At 38.3% G+C, this 19,151-nt stretch overlaps 1 protein-coding gene across 1 annotated transcript in view; it reads right to left on the bottom strand.

The window, feature by feature from the left end:
* MATN2 (matrilin 2) overlaps positions 1-19,151 on the bottom strand; it is a 213,638-nt gene that overhangs the window by 130,784 nt on the left and 63,703 nt on the right. Inside the window, exon 3 of the mRNA XM_056823286.1 lies at positions 16,380-16,949. Within this exon, the coding sequence (XP_056679264.1) occupies positions 16,380-16,949 (570 nt within the window). The remainder of the gene's footprint in view (positions 1-16,379; positions 16,950-19,151) is intronic.

The raw sequence follows: 19,151 nt of genomic DNA on the forward strand, positions 1-19,151 counted from the left end.
TGAGTCTTCCTGAGTTCAAATCTGGCTTCAGACACTTACTAGCTGTGTGATACTGAGCAAATCACTTAACCATTTTTTTTTGTCTCAGTTCTGTAAAATGATCTGGAGAAGGAAATGGCAAACAACTCCAGTATCTTTGCCAAGAAAACCCCAAATAGGGTCACAAAGAATTAGTCACGACTGAAATGAATGAACAACATCAATAAATCATGTCACCATGATTCCCAAGACTTTGATATGTAATTTTGGATACTGTCATAGAACACTAAAACAGAGTCCAGAGGCTCATAGATTGGGAGGTCCTCTAGTCCAGTCCTTCTCATTTTAGAGATGATAATAATAGCTAGCATTTACAGAAAGTCCTTTATGAACATTATCTCATCCAATATTTGCAACAATCCTAGGAGGTAGGTGCTATTATTATTCCCATATACATATGGGGAAAGTGAAGAAGATAGCAGTTAAGCCCAGTGTTACATAGCTAGGAAGTATATAAGGTTGAATTTGAACTCTGGTCTTCCTTACTCCAGCTCCAGAGCTCTGACCATTATATCACTTTAATGCCTAATTCTGAAGAAGCTGAGAGTGAGAGAAATGAAGTGGTTTGCTCATGGCCACATAGGTAATAAGAGGAAGAGCTGGGATGTAAAAGCAGGTCTTAAACCTAGATCCAGGGCTTTGCCCACAGGCTCCATGTTGACCAGGTTCATTTATAGGAATGATACTGTCCTCGAATCCGAGGCTTCCAGTTTCATTGCTCTAATGCTCTCCTACAAAGGCAGGTTAGATAGAGAAAATATCTCCAGGACAATGCCTCTCTAGCTGCTGACTCCCCCAGGAGGACAAGCTATTTCCTAAGGACAAAGCAATGATGTGCATGTTCTTGCCTGCCCTTCCTTCCAAACAACCTTGCATTTAATTAATTTGTAAAGTGGATAGAATGCCAAATCTGGAGTCAGGAAGTTCAAACATGGCCTCAGACCCTTACTAGCTGTGTAACGCATGGCAAGTCACTTAACTCTGTTTGCCTCAGTTTCCTTGGCTGCAAAATGAACTGGAGAAGAAAATGGCAAATTACTGCAATATCTGTCCCAAATGGGGTCACAAAGAATTGGGCATGACTGAAAAACAACTGAACAAAAACAAATATAGTTGCATTCATTTGTTTTGTATTTATTCTGCACATATATTTTATATGTACTTGTTTCCCCCATTTAAATATAAATTCACTGCAGGTAGGGATAGTTCCCTTCTTTGGACTTGTAACCCTGGTATCTAGACTGGCAATGCACTTAATAGTTACTTGTTTCACTGGATGATTGTTGCTCCTTGCTCCTTTTGATTCCTCCTTTGTTATCTGAGAAATCTGTGAGATAAAGGAGGGCAGGAAGAATTCTTTTGTTGAAGCTATTCTTCTTCTCTTAGGAAGAGGGGCTCTCTGTTCACCCTCAGTGTCACCCTCCCTGCCAACCTTTACCATCTGCCTTTTCCTACTCTTCTTATTTCTTCTCAATTCCTCTTGAAAATTCATAGGAAGGAGGGACAGGCATTCCACCTCACTGCTACTTTCAGATCTTCTCTTTGTCATCATCCCTCAGCACCAGTCTCTTCTCCTTTAAAATTCAGTCCAACCTGTTTAGGTCTTTATTATTATCATCTGAGGACTCTAGGTCACTAGTTCTCTCCAGTGAGTTTACTAGATACCTCCCAAACTTCTCTACCTCAGTCTCACATCCCTTTCAAACATTCTCGCCTCTCAGGTCTTCAATCTTTTTTAACTCCCATGATTTCAGTCTTGAGACTCTCTCAACCACACACATGTCATCATCCCTTAGGCACTCTACTCTTTCATCACCTTCCACTCAATTGAATTTGCCCCAGACTGCCCGATTTAGCTCATCTTCTAGCTGTCTACACTGATAAAATCAGAGACCTTTGTATATCACAGAATCAGTAAAAAGGCAATTTATTTTTCGTGATTATGTTTATATGGTACAAGCATTCTCCCTTTCTCTCTTCTTCCTTTTTCTTTATTTTTTCCCTCTTTTCTTCCTCCTTTCTTTCCTTCCCTCCTTTCTTTCCTCCCTCCCTCTTTTCCTCTCTCCCCCTTCCTCCCTTCCTTCCTCCCTCCCTTCCTTCCTCCCTTCCTTCCTCCCTCCCTTCCTCCCTCTCTTTCTTTCTTTCTTTCTTTCTTTCTTTCTTTCTTTCTTTCTTTCTTTCTTTCTTTCTTTCTTTCTTTCTTTCTTTCTTTCTTTCTTTCTTTCTTTCTTTCTTTCTTTCTTTCTTTCTTTCTTTCTTTCTTTCTTTCTTTCTTTCTTTCTTTCTTTCTTTCTTTCTTTCTTTCTTTCTCTCTCTTTTCCTTCCTTCCTTCCTTCCTTCCTTCCTTTATTTTCTCAGTGGGTGAGAGGAAGTTGAAGGAAAGAAAAAAAGTTTGATACTGAAACCATTTTATATAAAGAAGAAAAACAAGCTCATTTTAAAAAGGCCATTAGAGAAAATAAAGGCAAATTAAAAATAACTTTTGCCTACTGGCTAATTGTGTAACTTTGGGGAAGTTGCTTAATCCATCTTTGCCCAAGTTTTCTCATAACCTGACAAAAGAAATCACTTGCCTCTCACTTGCCTCAAAGAAATGGAGTACAGGAAAGTTTAGAGACTTTAGATTTTGTTTTTCTTAGTCTTAATGTAGAGGTCATTAGTTGGGGGCTTCTAAAGCCATTTTGTTTTTCAAAAAATATTTTGATGGGGCAACTTGGTGATTCAGGTCTTGGGTTCAAATATGACCCCAGACACTTCCTAACTGTAACTCTGAGCAAGTCACTTAATTCTAATTGCCTAACTCTTACCATTATTCTGCCTTGGAACCAAAACTCAGGATCAATTTTAAGAAAGAAGGTAAAGATTTAATAAAAATTAAAAAATAAATTTCCATAACGATTTCTAGAGAATTGGTTTCCTTTGTAACTCTATATGTCCTATTTTATTTACTTAAAGATATTACTCTGAGAAGGGGGTCCATAGGCTTCACCAGACATCCAAAGGATCCATAACTCCAAAAAGGGCTATCTAGAAGACAGAGGCCAGAACAATGGGTGAAAGTCATAAAAAAGCTGATTCTGGCTTATTGAAAGGAACTTTTTATCTTTGACAGATGTTTAACCAAAAATGGACAGCACTTCTTCAGGTGGTAGTGAGTTCTCCCTCACTGCAAATCATTCAAGTGAGGCTGGATGACCCTTATTTGTGGCGCTGAAGTAGAGAAGATTCTTATTTGGGTCAAGTTTGAGCCAATAAATGGCCTCTCGCAGGCCCCTCCCAGCTAAAAGACCCTGAGTTTCCATGATTGTATGTAATAAAATCCTCTTAAATACTCAAATCCAGGCCTGCCTATTTGTGGGACTTTTTCCATGTCCTTCCAGAAGTTCACTATGGGGAATCCTCCCAGTATTACAGGGTCCTTCCTCATTTTCTCTTGAGATTATAAAGGTTCCAATGAAGCTTGGGGGCTGACTATCAGGCAGACCTCTTTGACCCCTTGCTCTGACCATCTTTTTTTATTCATATGTTTATTTGATGTCATCCTTTGCTCCAGTTCTCCTTTATAATTTTTTGTTCATTATGTTTTACAGTCTACACACACCCACTGTGTTCTTCTCTATTGCTCTCTGGGTGATACTCATTTTTCAATCCTGCAAAAGCTTTAGTGTTTTATGACTTGCAACCAAGCAATATTACCAGTAGAATATTGTTTTTAAAAAGGCAAGTCTAAGTTTCAAAGAGAAGTTAGGAGTCATTAAAAGAACTTTGCAATTTCCCAATGGTAAGATAGCTTGCTCTCTTTTTCTTGTTCAATAATGAGCCCAACTCATTGTCCCTTTGCAGAATCTGGACATATGTGTATATGTTTATACTCTCTCTCTCTCTCTCTCTCTCTCTCTCTCTCTCTCTCTCTCTCTCTCTCTCTCTCTCTCTCTCTTCTCTTTCTCCTCTCTCTCTCCTCTTTCTCTCTCTCTCTCTCTCTCTTCTCTTTCTCCTCTCTCTCTCCTCTTTCTCTCTCTTCTCTCTCTCTCTCTGCCATTCAGTTGTGTTCCATCCTTTGTGCCTCAATGGACTTGTCCATGGGTTTTTCTTGGCAAAGCTAATGGAGTAGCTTGCTATTTCCTTTTTTTGGTGTTCCTATTTTACATATAAGAAACTGAGGCAAAGAGGGGTTAAGTGACTGACCCAAGATCACATAGCTAATAAGTGTCTGAGACAATATTTGGACTTGGATCTTCCTTACTTCAGACCTGGTGCTCCATTCACTTCACCACTTAGCTGCTACAACACATACACATGCAAGCGAATGCATGCATGCATACATAAATGTGTATTTGAATATACACACATACCATAAATATATATGTATGTACATTTTAAATGAATGAATTAAATTAATTTTCCTTCTATATGCAATTAAAAGGATATTCTAAGAAGAATATCTAATTGCATATTAACGTTAAGGCGACAGGCAATCTTTACTCACACTGTTTTTCCTGGATGGATACTTAAGCCATATTCTTTGGAATAGATATAAATCTTATGATGAAGGTTCTGTAATATTCTAGGAATTAATGTAACCAGCACAGTAGACAGAGGGCTAGGCTTGGAATCTGGACTACCTGGGTTCAAATACTACCTCAGATACACACTAGGTGTTTGACCCTGGCAAGTCATTCAACTGCTCTATGCCTCAGTTTCCGTTTCTGTAAAATTAGACTTGATTACCTCTATGGTCCCTATGCTCCTGTGATCTTACAAATAGGAGCATCTGAAGGACTTCACATATGGATGAGATGTCTCACACTCAGCAATGGATCTCCTCCATAGCAAGAGCAAACACGTGCAGCATGCAGACATTTCCCCATTTTATGCCTTGCCTTCTATTATTTATCTGAGGGTCATCAAACAAGTTTAGCTTCTGTTATTATATTTTTTAAGGAAAGATTGGATAATTTAGACATATGTCTGGGGAATACCTAATAAAAGGAGACCCTCTAAGGTAGTATCTTGCTCTACTGAATCAAATGCTTATTTGTATTCAACAAATACGGTAAATGCAGCGAATTCTGTATCAGTGCATCTTTCTAGATTACTTACGAATGCACTTTGCTCCCTTCTAATAGTCTTATTAAGGATTCCTTAAATATATTTGTAAATCTCTTATATATGTGTAAATCATTCATATATGTATAGATTATTTTCATAAAAAGATGAGGAGAAAGGCAGATAGGCTGATAGTTTTTGCTGTTCTCCTCATCTCTTCTTTCAGGTCATAATAATAAGATTCAAATGCTTCTTTCCCCTCTGGCTTTGGTATCTTCTGCTCTTTCATATTCCTTGATTATTGATTCTTCAACACTTTTAAAATTGATCATCATTCCCCTTCTACTCCCCAAATCCAGCATGAATATATCCTCTGTGTATATTCAGTCTAATTCAGCATTTCTTTTCCTGCTTTCTTCTCCTCAAGACCATTTTGTAAACACATCCAGTACTATGATCTTAGCAACAAATGTGGTACCTTTTTTGTGTTTGGTGATGAAAACAATAGTAATAATGATAGCTAGCATTTATAAGTCACTTTTTACACTTACAAAGGGCTTTACACACATTAATTCAGCTGATCATCACAATAATTCTCTAAATATTATTATGATTCCCATTTTAGAGATGAGGCTGAGAAAGAATATGCAATTTACCCTAACAAGTAATTGTCTGAGGCAGGATTTGAGCTCTGGATTCTAACACAAATCTTCTCCATCATTTATCTTTGTTTAGTCCTTCTAGTTTTTATCCACAAATGTTCTTGATATGACTTTGTTTAGTTGGATCCCTTGCAAGTTTTCTTGAAAATGGTTTTACTCTCCATTGCTTCTGTCTATTTTATTAGGTGATCTACCTCATAATTTCCCACCAAATTTTATGAGATTTTACAGACAAGTTTATGTCCTAAATCAATGTTGGCCTTGGCTGCTACTTCTTTCCTTTTGGCAATTAAGTCAAATGTTTGCTGACTAGAAGGGTTTTTTAATTCTTTGATTCTTTTCATTTTGCCAAATAATATATATCCTTTAAACTCAGAGTGGCATAATAGACAGAGAACCATCCCCAGAGTCTGAGTGACGAGTTCAAGTCCTAGCTATGACATTTACTTGTTGTATAATCCTGGGCAATTCACTTAACCATCCCCAGGAAACTCTGCAAGATACAAGTTTTGTAGGAGTCAATCTGCATCCTTAGAGGAAGTTCCTTACTTCTTGGTTCATCAAAAAAAAAATCACAGATATGGTTAAAAGAATAAAATATAATAAAATTCTACTTTAAATTATTGTAATTGGTATCAATGTCCTTTCACCCATCCGATTTCCCTTTTCTTCCACACTGATAACTTGTTTAAAGAAGTCAAGTTGGGGTTGTTTGGATTATGCACCATATCTTTTTTTAATTTTTCTTTTCTCCTCATGTTATTTTAATTTAGAGTTTTACTCTAACAAATCTGTTCTTGACTATGCACAGATAACTGATTTAGGAATTACTCCCACACCAGTAATGAGTCACTTTCTATCTCTTAAAAATAAAATAAATTTCAATTTTCATAATATTATTTGTTGCTTATCATATCTAGTACCTTTTGATTATTTTCTTAAGAAACACATTCATTATATATAGGATCTTAGATTTAGAGACAGAAGAGAACTTAGAAATCATAAAGTCTAACAGCCCATTTTACAAATGAGGAACTAGGGTCACACAACTAGTAAGTGCCCAACGGGGTTAAAATAGGTCTTTTTGACTCCAAACTTGGCACTCCATCTACAATTCTTGGATATAAGGATTCTGGACATTCTTTTCTCATTCCTTGTTCCTAATTGATATATTCTGACCTATTTTTCCTACTCCCACCTTTGAATCAAAGTTACTGGGTATTAAAATATTCTCAAGGAGCAGTGAGGTGGCTCAGTAGATTGGTGCCAGACCTAGAAATGGAAGGTCCTGGGTTCAAATATGATCTCAGATGCTATCTAGTTGTATGAGCCTGGGCAAGTGACTTAATTCCAATTGTCTATCCCATACCACCTTTCTGCTTTGGAACCAATACACAATATTGATTCCAAGACAGACACTAACAGTTTAAAATATATATATATATTAAATCAATTTAAAATTTAAAATAAATTATATAACATACAAGGATAAACAAATATATAAATATAAATAATAAATATTATGAATAATAAGTAATTAATATCTGCCTATCTTATTCTGAGCAAACTTTTGTCTGTGTCCTTGCAAATTTAAACAAGAAGATTTTAATGACTTTTTTCACTGAATTTTCCTACCTCTTTCTCCTCTGTAGCATGTCATGGTACATAAACTGCAATTATTATCATGATTGTCATTTTGCAAACTCTTAGCATAAGCACTTCAGTATGAGATGAACAAATGCCCCATGAAATGGTGTTTCTCGTTGCCTTTGGTTGCATAATAAACCAAATCTGCCAACTCCTTGATTTACCTCTCCAAGGAAAACTGTGAGTTATTCTGCCTTTTTACTCTAAATCCCTTCTGTCTTCTGTTTCATCTGTATGAACCAACCAGTCTCTCTAGAGTAGGTCCAGTTGTTGGTCATTGAACAAGGACTTAATATTTAGAACGCTAAGAGCTAAGTTAATGTTTATAGACAGTCTAAAAATGGCGCGAAGTTCTTGGCACCCTCTTCCCCCTTTTCTACCATTGCTACCATGGTTGTACTAAACAAAACCAAGGGCCATTTTAAATTTTGCTTTGCTCCATGGGTTACTATGGCCAAAGAATTCATCACCAAGAGGTCAGTCTAATGAAGATGGACCTCTTTGTACTTAGCTAAGCTAGTTCTGGGGAACATTTTGGTGAAATATAATTTGGAACAGAAATTCTTAACTTGAGGCCCATGAACTTTTTTTCAACAAATATTTTGATTACTGTGTTTTAATGTAATGTATTTCCTTTGTATTTAAAGAAATCCTTTTGTAGTCTATATTTTTCATGCATTTAAAAACATTTTTTCAGAGAAAGAATCAGAAGATTCACCAGACTGCCAAAAAGAATATATGACATAAAAAAGGATAATAACCCCTGATTTAGAGTATGATTAATACATAGGAGGGGTCAGAGAAGTTTGAAGATGCTAAGATCTCTGCAGGTGAGGAAGTGGCACCTGGGTAAGGTCCTGAAAGGGAAGAAGAGTTTCAAGAGTCAGGGATGAGGTTGAGAAGTAGTGGGTTTGGGTAAAGGACATAGGCTGGATTTGGTGAGTCTTCTTGATGTCAGACCTGGTACTCCATCCCCTGTGTCACCTAGCTGCCCCATTACTATCCAATACCAACTTACTTGGAGACGTTTTAGTGATCCCTGAATCAAAGCTATCCTATCTAATTAATGGGTTTATTACTTCTTGTCTGACCTATTGAAGTAGTCTCCTAACTCGTCTCTTCCTCCAGTCTTCTTGTTCCAATTTTTCTTCCCACTGCTTTCAAAGTATTTTTGACATATATAACTTTGAGTACATCCTTATTCTCTTAAAAACTTTCAATGGTTCCTGTCTACCAAATGCTATACAAATTCCTTAGCCTGGTATTCAAGGCCTTTCACAATATGGCCTGATCATGAGTGGATCTACCTCCTACAAATTAGTTTGACTTTGGATATGTCACTTTAAGGGCAGCTAGGTGGGGCAATGGATAAAGCACAGCTTGGAATCAGGAAGACTCATCTTTTTAAGTTCAAATCCAGCCTCAGACACCTTCTAGCTGTCTGACTTTGGCAAGATGCTTAACCTTGTTTGCCTCAGTTTCCTCATGTGTAAAATGAGCTAAGAAAGGCAAATCGTTCCAGTATCTTTGGCAAGAAAACCCCAAATAGGGTCATGGAGAGACTGAAACTACTGAACAATAACCCAATAATAATAGCTATCTTTGATATAGTACTTTAATTTTTACTTGTTTTTAATAATACTTTTGCTTTAATATTAATATTACTACTTTATTATATTATTTATTCATTTTAAATGAGTTAAAATAATATTGTCATTAGTTTAATAATAAGCAATTATTATTACTGACTTAATATTTATATTTATACATCTCATTTCTGGACTATCTTGTGATACAGGCACTATTATTCCCATTTTACAGATGAGAAAACTGTAGGTAAAGGGAGAATAAGTGAGTTGCCCAGGGTGACTCAACTAGAAAGTCTCTGAGATCAGGTTTGAACTCAGGTCTTCTAGATTGTAAGGCCAACACTATCTACTATGCCACCTAAGTGACTAGTCTATGCTGGGCTTTTGGGATGTAAGTCCAGAAGACTGGCTTCTCCTAGATCCCAGAGGACTCATGCTCTGGGCCTTGGGAATACCTACAGCTGCTCTGTATTAAGAGGACTGCAAGCCAAAACTGGGGAACATCTGTTCAGAATGCTGGTGCCTCAGAGCATCTGGCCACACATCTTGGGTATTTTGGCGGCTGAGCTGTGACATAACACCCTGAACTAAGGCAACAGGAACATACTGGAATTAAATATTGGCTTCTAAAAGGTTTCCTTTACTTTGAAAATCCTACCTTCTTAGGTTCATCACAGGCCATGGGCTACTTATTTAGGGTTTCAGAACTGGAGGGACTTCGGTCAGTGAAGGATCTGCCTTTAGACTTACTAGGAGGAATAGGCTCAAGTGGGAAGACCAGAGCAGTATTTGCCCCTTTTGCCCAGCGGGGTTTTAACTCTTAATGAAACAACTTATAGATTGGATCAGTTTCTGCAAAGCAAAGTGATTTTATAGAGCAGCCTGTGTACTCTGAAAACGGTTTTCATTTCCCGAACAGTATAACTTGGGAGACAGAGAGTCATCCTTCAAGTGATGGATCCCTGAGTTCAAATCCTGCCCCAGTTTACATTTTCTAAGCAGTATAACTTGGGGGACAGAGAGTCATCCTTCAAGTGATGGACCCCTGAGTTCAAATCCTGCCCCAGTTACATTTTCTAAGCAGTATAACTTGGGGAACAGAGAGTCATCCTTCAAGTGATGAATCCCTAAGTTCAAATCCTGCCCCATTTAAAATTTTCTAAGCAGTATAACTTTGGGGACAGAGAGTCATCCTTCAAGTGATGAACCCTTGAGTTCAAATCCTGCCTCTGACTCATACTAACTTTGTGACCCTGGGTAAACTGCAATATTCTAGGTTAGTGGTGTCAAATTCAGATAGGAACAAGGACCACTAAGCTATATGTAAGGATCCCTACTGGCCACATACTGACCACATTTTCATCTGATTCTAGCTGTCCTTAGAAAGGTTGCAGACTGCATGCTCTATGTAGGACACTTCTGCTCTAGGAAATTCTCTAAGACTATAAATTGCAAAGAAGGTGCTGATCTGCATTGGTAGAAGGTGTTTCCCCACCTAGGAGTCCCCTGTACCAATAAAATCACAAGCCCTAACCCTATGAAGATTTTACCAGTGTTACTGCAAAGTTTCTAGAATGCAAAGAAGGTGAGAGACCAGGAGATGCCTCTTAAATTTCCTGTCTCATTCTAGGAGAAGGTCTACAGACAAGTCAATATTGAAGCCTATGAGAGGTCGGGTTAACTGGTTAGTCTTGTCTTATTACCTTGTGATTTGTTTCCTGCCAACACCAAAGTGTTTTTTTTTAAGCTTCTCTATTTAAAGTTTTCAATCCAAATGAATAAACAGTCAAAGCTATTACTGAATCAATTGCTTTTTTAATATTCCAGGAAAGGAAGATTGTAAATTCCACAGAAGTCATTTAAAGCCATAAACCTTGAAAACAGTTTGAAGGATTCTACCAAATATATTTTTTCCAGTCTCCTTTAACCCACATACTGACAGTGCACAGCAAAAACAATGGCTTTCAGGGGGATCCCAGAAGCTACAAATCTTTCCCAAGGGACATGTTGGGGGAAACTCTCTTCTCTTTAAAGAGATCTTTTTTGGTAAAATCAATTTTGCAGGATTAAAAATAAAAGGTGCATGACAGTTAGAAAAGATGATCCAATTCATGGATCCTTTAGTCCAACCCTGACCTCAACAGGAATTTCTTCCACAATATCCCAAAGAAGTAGTCATTTAATGTCTATTTGGAGACCTCAAGTGATGGAAGAAAGGAAACAAACATTTATTAAATGCTTACTATGTGATGGGCACTGGGGTAAGCACTGGGGATACAACTGTAAACACCAAGAAAAATAATCTTTGCCCTCAGGGAGCTTATGTTCTAATAGGGAAAAACAATACACAAAAAGGAATGTGAAAGCTCTGGGGCATAGAGGGAAGAAGGAAGGTTCTCAGAGGGGCATGTTTTTGAAGTCTAGAAAGTCAGAAGCAGGGCCAAGAAGGGAATGGAGGTTGGCCAGCCGTGGGTCTTCCACTAAACAAAGGACCCAGGAGGGGCTTCCCACAAATGAGAGAAGAGAAACTGGCCTGGTAAAGGAATAATCCAGAATGGATGTTCCAAGGTCAGGAGATCCCAGGCACTGAGGGAAGTTCTCCTTCTAGCCTAGGCTCAACAACAATCATCCATGGGAGAAGGGCCAATTGCTCCCACCAAATGCCAATCAATTGACAAGACAGAAGGTGAGACATAATTTTGAAGACCAGAAAGCCAGTAGAACCAAGAGGAGAAACTTATTACCTTAGGAGGCAACCTATTTTATGATAAAGTAGCTTTATCTAGGCAGCTAGGTGGCACAAGTACTGAGCTTGGAATTAGGAAGACTCATTTTCCTGAAATCCAATCTGACCTCAGATATTTAATAGCTGAGAAAGTAACTTAACCCTGCTTGCCTCAGTTTCATCATTTATAAAATGAGCTGGAGAAGGAAATGCCAAGCCACTCCAGCACCTTTTCCAGGAAAACCCCCCAGCGTGGGGTCACAAAGAGTCAGACATGACTGAACAATAACAGCTTTATCTAGATTGGTGGAGAATGGATCTGCCATCTTCACCATCATCAATACTAACCATTAACCAGCTGTCATTGATGGATAGGTAAACTAAAGAGCTGTTGGAATAGCAGTGCCTCCCAGATTACTGGCATTGCTTCTAGCCCAGGTATCATCTAGGGGAGAAGGGGCCAGCCACCCCCATCAAGTGCCCACCCACACCCACAGGGCAAGCAAGCCAGCCTAATAAGACACCTAGGCGAGAGACAGAAGGCTAGATGTGTCAGGCAGGTCAAACCCCATTGACTCCCCTCAGACCACTGTAGAAACAGTTCAGACTCTTGAGCTCAAGAGTTTCTCTACTATCAGAGACTATTATAACCCTGCTTCCAGCCTAGCCCCTGGATGAGATGAGACCTGACAACTTCCTCTAAAGGGATAACCTCTACTCCTGAGCAGCCAGAGCTTCCGAAGACCCAGAAATAAAAGTCGTTGCCACCAAAGTCCTGTCAAATACTTTTACATCAAAAAATGGAGATAGTTTTATCAGTGGAAATGTCATTAAAGAAGATGCTTTACCATCTGCTTGGTTCCTTCATAAGTATCACGGGACCATTCTATATGACTTTCAGCTGAAGCCCCCCATCAGACTATGAGATCCTTAAGAGCAAGAGGCCATCTGGCTTTTCTATTTGTATCCTCAGCACTCAGGATAATGCTTTGCACATTGTAAGCACTTCACAAATGCTTTGTCTCTTGTTCATTCATTTATTCATCCTTTCATTTAGAGGGCTTTAGAAACTCCACTGGTAACCCTTTCAAAAGTCTATTTTTGAGCTTGATGATACTCCTTATTTACTAAGACAGAGTACCTGCCAAGCAGGACTTGGACACCTGATAAAGAAGGCAGTACAATAGTGTATGGGCATCTTTTACCTTCTCCAACCAAGGTAGATGGGTCAAGAGTAATTTTTCATTTGGGGAAAATAACAAACCATTATCCAACATGCAAAAACTACTGAACTGAAAGGGGCACACATGGTTTATCATTAAGAATGTCTTTCTCTGTCCTGCTCCTCCAACACACCAAACTTTGGTTCCAAGGCGGAAAAGCAGTAAGGGCTAGGCAATGGGGGCTAAGTGACTTGACCAGAGTCACATAGCTAAGAAGTGCTTGAGGTCAAATTTGAACCCAGGACCTCCTGTCTCTTGGCCTGGCTCTCAATCCTAACCCCTGATATATTATTTCAAAAGACCACATGCTTCTACTGTTCAGAGAGAAACACAGTAGGATTCAGCTGCCTGGTGGAGAAAAGGTACCAGCTTTGGCACCAGGAAAATGGGGGAAAAGAGAGATTTTTGGTAGTCACTTCCTCTCTGGCTGCCTTAACAAGAGTGGATTTTGTTAGGGTGGTCTTTGGACTGAGGCTAAATGACCATTTATAAGGTATATTATAGGAGAGATTATTTTTTAAATTTATAAGTTAGACTAGATGGCACTGAGTGGTGTGGTCAAACTGACTTTTTCTTTTAAAAAATTTTCATTGATATCTTTTGTTTTTTCATCATATAGATTTCCCCGTTTCCCTTCTCTTTACTTCCTCCCAGAGAACCATCCCTTATAACAAAGAATTCTTTCCAAAAAAAAAAAAAAAGAAAGCAGAAAACAATTTAAGAAAACCTATTAATATGTTGGAAAATAAGACGTATGCAATGGTGGAATTTACTTTAAGTTGATGTTTTGATGGAATATGGTACAATGGGAGGAGCACTGGATCTGGAGTCAAGAGAACTAAGTTCAAATTTTGTGGCTAATATTTCATACCTGTGTAATCTTGAATGTTTAGTCATTTTTTTCAGACATGTCCGACTCTTTGTGACCCCATTTGGAGTTTTCATGGCAAAGATACTGGGAGAGTTTGCTATTTCCTTCTCCAGCTCATTTTACAGATGAGGAAACAAAGGTGAACAGGGTTAAATGGCTTGCCCAGAATCACGAGGTATCTCAGTCCAGGTTTGAACTCAGGTCCTCCTTACTTCAGGACCAGAGTTCTATCCAGTGTGTTACCTAACTGTCCCAACCTTTGACAAGCAGCACTCAAACAAGCAGACTCAGAAATCTTTCTGAGTCTCAGTTTCCTCATCCTTAAAATGAGAGTGTTAAACTGGATGGCCTTGAAAGTCTCTTTCAACTAAATGTAAGCCTAGGAGCCTTCCTTCCTCTAAAATTCTGTGATTTTGAGACTCTTAAGTCCCTTCTCCTGGACAGATTCTCTCTAAGCCTCCCTAATTCTTTTTATTCGAAGTTCCCTGTTCTTCCTCCTGTTTACTTGGCTTTCAGTCCTGACCCTCATTCCAGTAAAACTGTCTCCTTTATCTCTCTCTCTTTCCACTTTCCTGCCATCAAAGTTACATCTTTTATCCTTTTCCCCAACCAGACAAGGGGAGCCCTGGACAGTTCATTAAATAGAAAAGGCAACCCACAGTGTAGGGAGATAACCTTTAAAAAAAGGATGAGACAAGGATTTCAGAGTTCAAAAAGAAACTGGATAGAGACATGGAGCCTAATCATAGAATTGGTCTTGTCTGTAGGGAAGGAATTATCATGACATTAGGAGATTAGAGAATAGGCATTCTGATCTAACTAAATGCCAAGCAGTTATTAAGCATCTTATATATTCCAGTCACTTGCTAGGAACTAGGAATATGGATACAAAGAATGAAACAATTCCTGCTCACAAGAAGCTTAAAGTCTAATGGAGGGGAAACAAGTACATAAATAAATATACAGAGATGGGGTAAGGACTGGACCTGGGCAGCAAGATGGCACAGTGGATAGAGTGCTGGGTCTGGAATCACGAAGACAATTTGAATTCAAATCTGGCCTCAGATACATACTAGCTTTATGACCCTGGGAAAGACATTTAACTCTATTTACCTCAGTTTTTCATCTGTCAAATGAGCTGGAGAAGATAATGGAAAACCTTGCCAGTATCTTTGCCAAGAAAATCCCAAATGGGGTCATGAAGAGTTAGATAGGACTGAAAAATGACTTAACAACCAAATGCTAGACCTGTGTGATTTCTTTGGTGGACAGACCACCTGGGTAAAGAAACTCCCTCTCCCAATGTAGATCAACACATTCTCTGCAAGTTCTAGTTCTGTAATTGCCTACTCACTGAACACATTTCAGTGACTTGTCCAGGCTCTATGTGTTAGAGGTAAGACTAGAAGGCACATTTTCCTGGCTTTAAGGGCAGCTCTCTATCTGCTATGCCTCACTGTTACTCATATATACATTCTGAAAAATACAAAGTAAGTAAATAAAAACAAATACAAATTAGTTAGGAAGGAGGCAATTTGGGGGGCATTGGGTAGTTAAATGTTATGTAGTCTGAGAGGGCACTAGCAGTTTGAGGAGTCAGGAAACACTTCATGTAGAAGGCAGTGCTTGAGTTGCATCAAAAGGAAGAGGAATTTTTTCAACAACAATGTAATCTTTAATATTAAAGTTATATATTCATTTGGAATGTATTATAGAATGTCACAAAATGTATTGGTCTAAGCCCAAGTTCTCCAGGTTGCTTTTCAGTTTTGTAGAACTGTCTGTGTCTGTGTGACAGGCAGTTTCAACTGACAATTAATAGAGGAATTACTTTAAAGAGTTTGTTACTGATAAATGTTCATCAATTAGTTAAGATAGATAGTGAATTTGTTTATTTGTAGTTAGAGAAAGTAGTTTTAGTTAGGCCTGCTTTGTCAGGCAAGAAGATTCTTTAGATAGAGGGTTTTTAGAGATTTTAGTATAGGATTAGATTTTTAGACACAGTATAAGGATTAAGAGATATACTATCCTATTTCCTACCTCCTGTTTCCTTTCCCTACCTCTCCTATATAATAAATAATGGTTGCTGCTGTACCAAACTGATCTCCACAGCTTTTATCAATCTCCACCAATAATATTTACCACATAACAGCTTTCAAGCAGTTTTGTTGTTGTTGTTTTATCAAATAAGGAATTTTTCCCTTTTCTACTTTCTACATTTTTTACTTTATCAGACATTAGGTTAATGAGTAGGAAGAGCAGTTCTAAAAAATCAAGTGAGATAACATATGTATAATGCTCTTCCAACCTTAAAGTGCTATTAAAATGCTAGTGTTTCTTATTATTATTAATATTATAATAAAAAGAAAATTAGAGTGGCTCTATTTTCCAATTTGGATTGAATTTATGGAACACTGTCTCTTGAAATGGGTTTTCCATAAAGACTAGTGGAAAATCATTTTAACTGAAAAATAAAAGTTTTTGGAATATTTCACAAGTCCCTGTAGAAGGGTTTGTCCACAGGCAAAGGAAGGCAAGGAAGCTACCCATGCCATAGGAAACAGAGACTTTTCTTACCACATAGTTTATTCTGGAACACTGAAGTCAGAGTCTCAATCTGGCTGAAATTGGCCACCAAGAAAATGTGGTCTTCATGGGGCTCACTCCCAATGGATTTCAGAGTGTTGTAGTCCACCTGACCCACCCCAATGGCAAAGATCAAGATGCCTGTATTTCTCGCCTTTGCTGCCACCTCAGCCACTGGATCCTGTGGTCTCCCATCTGTCACAATCATAATAATCCGAGGCACATTTTCCCTGAGAGGTCGAGCACCCTCAGCTTCAGAGAATGCAATGTTCACTGCATATTGGATGGCCAGCCCAGTCATGGTGCCAGTGGCCAAGTGCATCATTCTCTTGACAGCTCTCTCCACCTCGGACTTTCTCTTGAAAGTCTTCAATGAGAACTCATTCTTGACAGTGCTGCCATACTGGATCAAGCCCACCCTGGTGATATCAGGGCCGATGTCCAGGAACTGCAAGATGGTCACAATGAATTCCTTTACCTTTGCAAAATCATAGGGACTGACACTGCGGGAGCTGTCGATGATGAAGACGAGGTCTGCTTGCTTATTTTCACATGAGCTTTCTGGGATAAAGGAAAAACACAGATTATTAGGAGCGAACTTTGCCCAGTTTGTGGGTTTGTTATTACTAATGGAAACAGACATATATAGGTGGGTGGGTAGAGAGAGAAATATAGATGTAATAAAGATAGATAAAAGGATATATAGATGGATAGAAGAATAGATAGCTATAGATGGATAGAGATAGAGATATATCAAGACAGATGGATAGAAGGGTAGATAAGCATAGATAAAGAAATATAGAAATGATAGATGGGTGGATAAATGTAGATGGATAAATATAGGTATATAATAATAGATGGATAGAAAGATATATATATAGAGAGAGAGAGAGAGAGACAGAGACAGAGACAGAGACAGAGAGACAGAGACAGAGACAGAGAGACAGAGAAACAGAGAGATAGTAACATAAAATATCTGGGTAGAAGGATTGATAGCTATAGATGGATAGAGATATAGTTATAAAAATATAGATGGATGGAAGGATAGATAGATCAATAGAGATGAATAGAGATAAATATAGAAAGATAGATGGATAGAAAGTTATAAAGATGGAAAGGATAATATAGATAGATAGATTGATGGGAATTGAGCATTTATTAAACATTTGCTATATACTAGGCAGATAAGCAGATAGCAAACAAATACTAGTCTCTCCTTTCAAGGAACTTACATCCTAATGGGGAAATACAGCCTATACAGAAGAGCTAAAAGAGGAGGACAAGGAATTAAAGGGAGTATGGCATAGAAATGAATTGGAAATGTGGTAGAGGCAAGATTCTGGGAAATATATGGCCAAAGCTGACCTATATGAGAGCCTTTGGTGAAATAAAAGTGTCTGTGTGCATGAATATATATATATATGTAAGCATGCACACATGTATAACTGTAGGGAGTAAGGTTTTGGGCCAAGACAAATTGCCCTTTAAAGACTATAATATGATTTATATGTAAAGTTTAGATTCTTTTATTGAAAATAAATGTTTTCCTATGATCAATCAATAATTATCTAGGGAGCACCCATAGCTATGTGCAATTCAAAGGATAAGCATTATGGAGATATTTTTTAAATGGCTAGATAATCTTGCTTTCAAGGTTTCTAATTTATCTAGGAAGGCAAATATAGAGAAAATGACTAGCATATAACTAAGAACTAATCTTGGGGGGGGTGGTTCAATGGATGGAGAGCCAGGCCCAGAGATGGGAAGTCCTGGGTTCAAATGTGACCTCAGACACTTCCTAGCTCTGTGACACTGGGCAAGGGATTTTGCAAGCTGACAGCAAGAGATCCTGCAAACTAGATTCCACACAGAACTCTCAAGAGTTGGGGAACTGAACACAGAGGCAGTTGTTGGACACAATTGGTGGACCTCTGGAAGAGGGAGAGACTGCTTTTCTCTAGCAGTCAGGAAAGCCCAGACGGTGTCTGTCTGGTGTGGACCCAGAGAGCCAGTGATTCCCTCTTCTTTGGCTTTCTTGTTATTCTGCCTGTCCTTGCTGCTATTGCTGCTGCTACAGAAAAGTGGATTTCAACAGTGCTGGTGACTTACTACTGGATTATTGCTTGAATCAAAGAGGACTCCTGTATTGTGAGATTCTTTGGCTCTTGTCCCTGTTTCTACCAAACCCCCTAGCCTAACTTACTACTTTAGGAATTAGTTTAGAATAATTATAGAAGGTTTTTAAGGGTTTTCATCTCTGTTTGGGGTTAGAAGTTAGGTATCCCCTAATTCCCTTTTTCCCTTTCCCCTTTAGCTAAATGAACCTGTTATTTTACATATATATAGTTAGTTCTGAACCCTTCTTTTAACCCACCTATTACATCTGACAAGTCAGTAGGGCAAACCTACAAAAATTGTCTTAGACCAAAGTAAAACAGGGAAATCAGTAGGTTGACAGTTGGACCAGCTTGCAACATTCGATTGTCCCTCTCCAGCACTTGGTTGCTCTTCAGAACTCTGATTCTTTATTGACACTGAGGGAAGTTTAATTTTTAAATATCCTAAAGGCCAATAGCACATGTTAGGAAGTAATTTTGTTGTTGTTGTTTTTATTCTGTTATTTGGTGTTTGTTATTACTAATCATAGTAGATAATAATAACACGTATCCTGTGTTTTATAGCAACTTCATGTACACACTTAATAACATGTCAGGAGACATGGCAAATGTTATTTTGTATTTTTATGGGATTGTTTCCTACATA

Source organism: Monodelphis domestica, chromosome 3 (genome assembly GCF_027887165.1).
Source record: "Monodelphis domestica isolate mMonDom1 chromosome 3, mMonDom1.pri, whole genome shotgun sequence".
NCBI classification, from domain to species: domain Eukaryota; kingdom Metazoa; phylum Chordata; class Mammalia; order Didelphimorphia; family Didelphidae; genus Monodelphis; species Monodelphis domestica.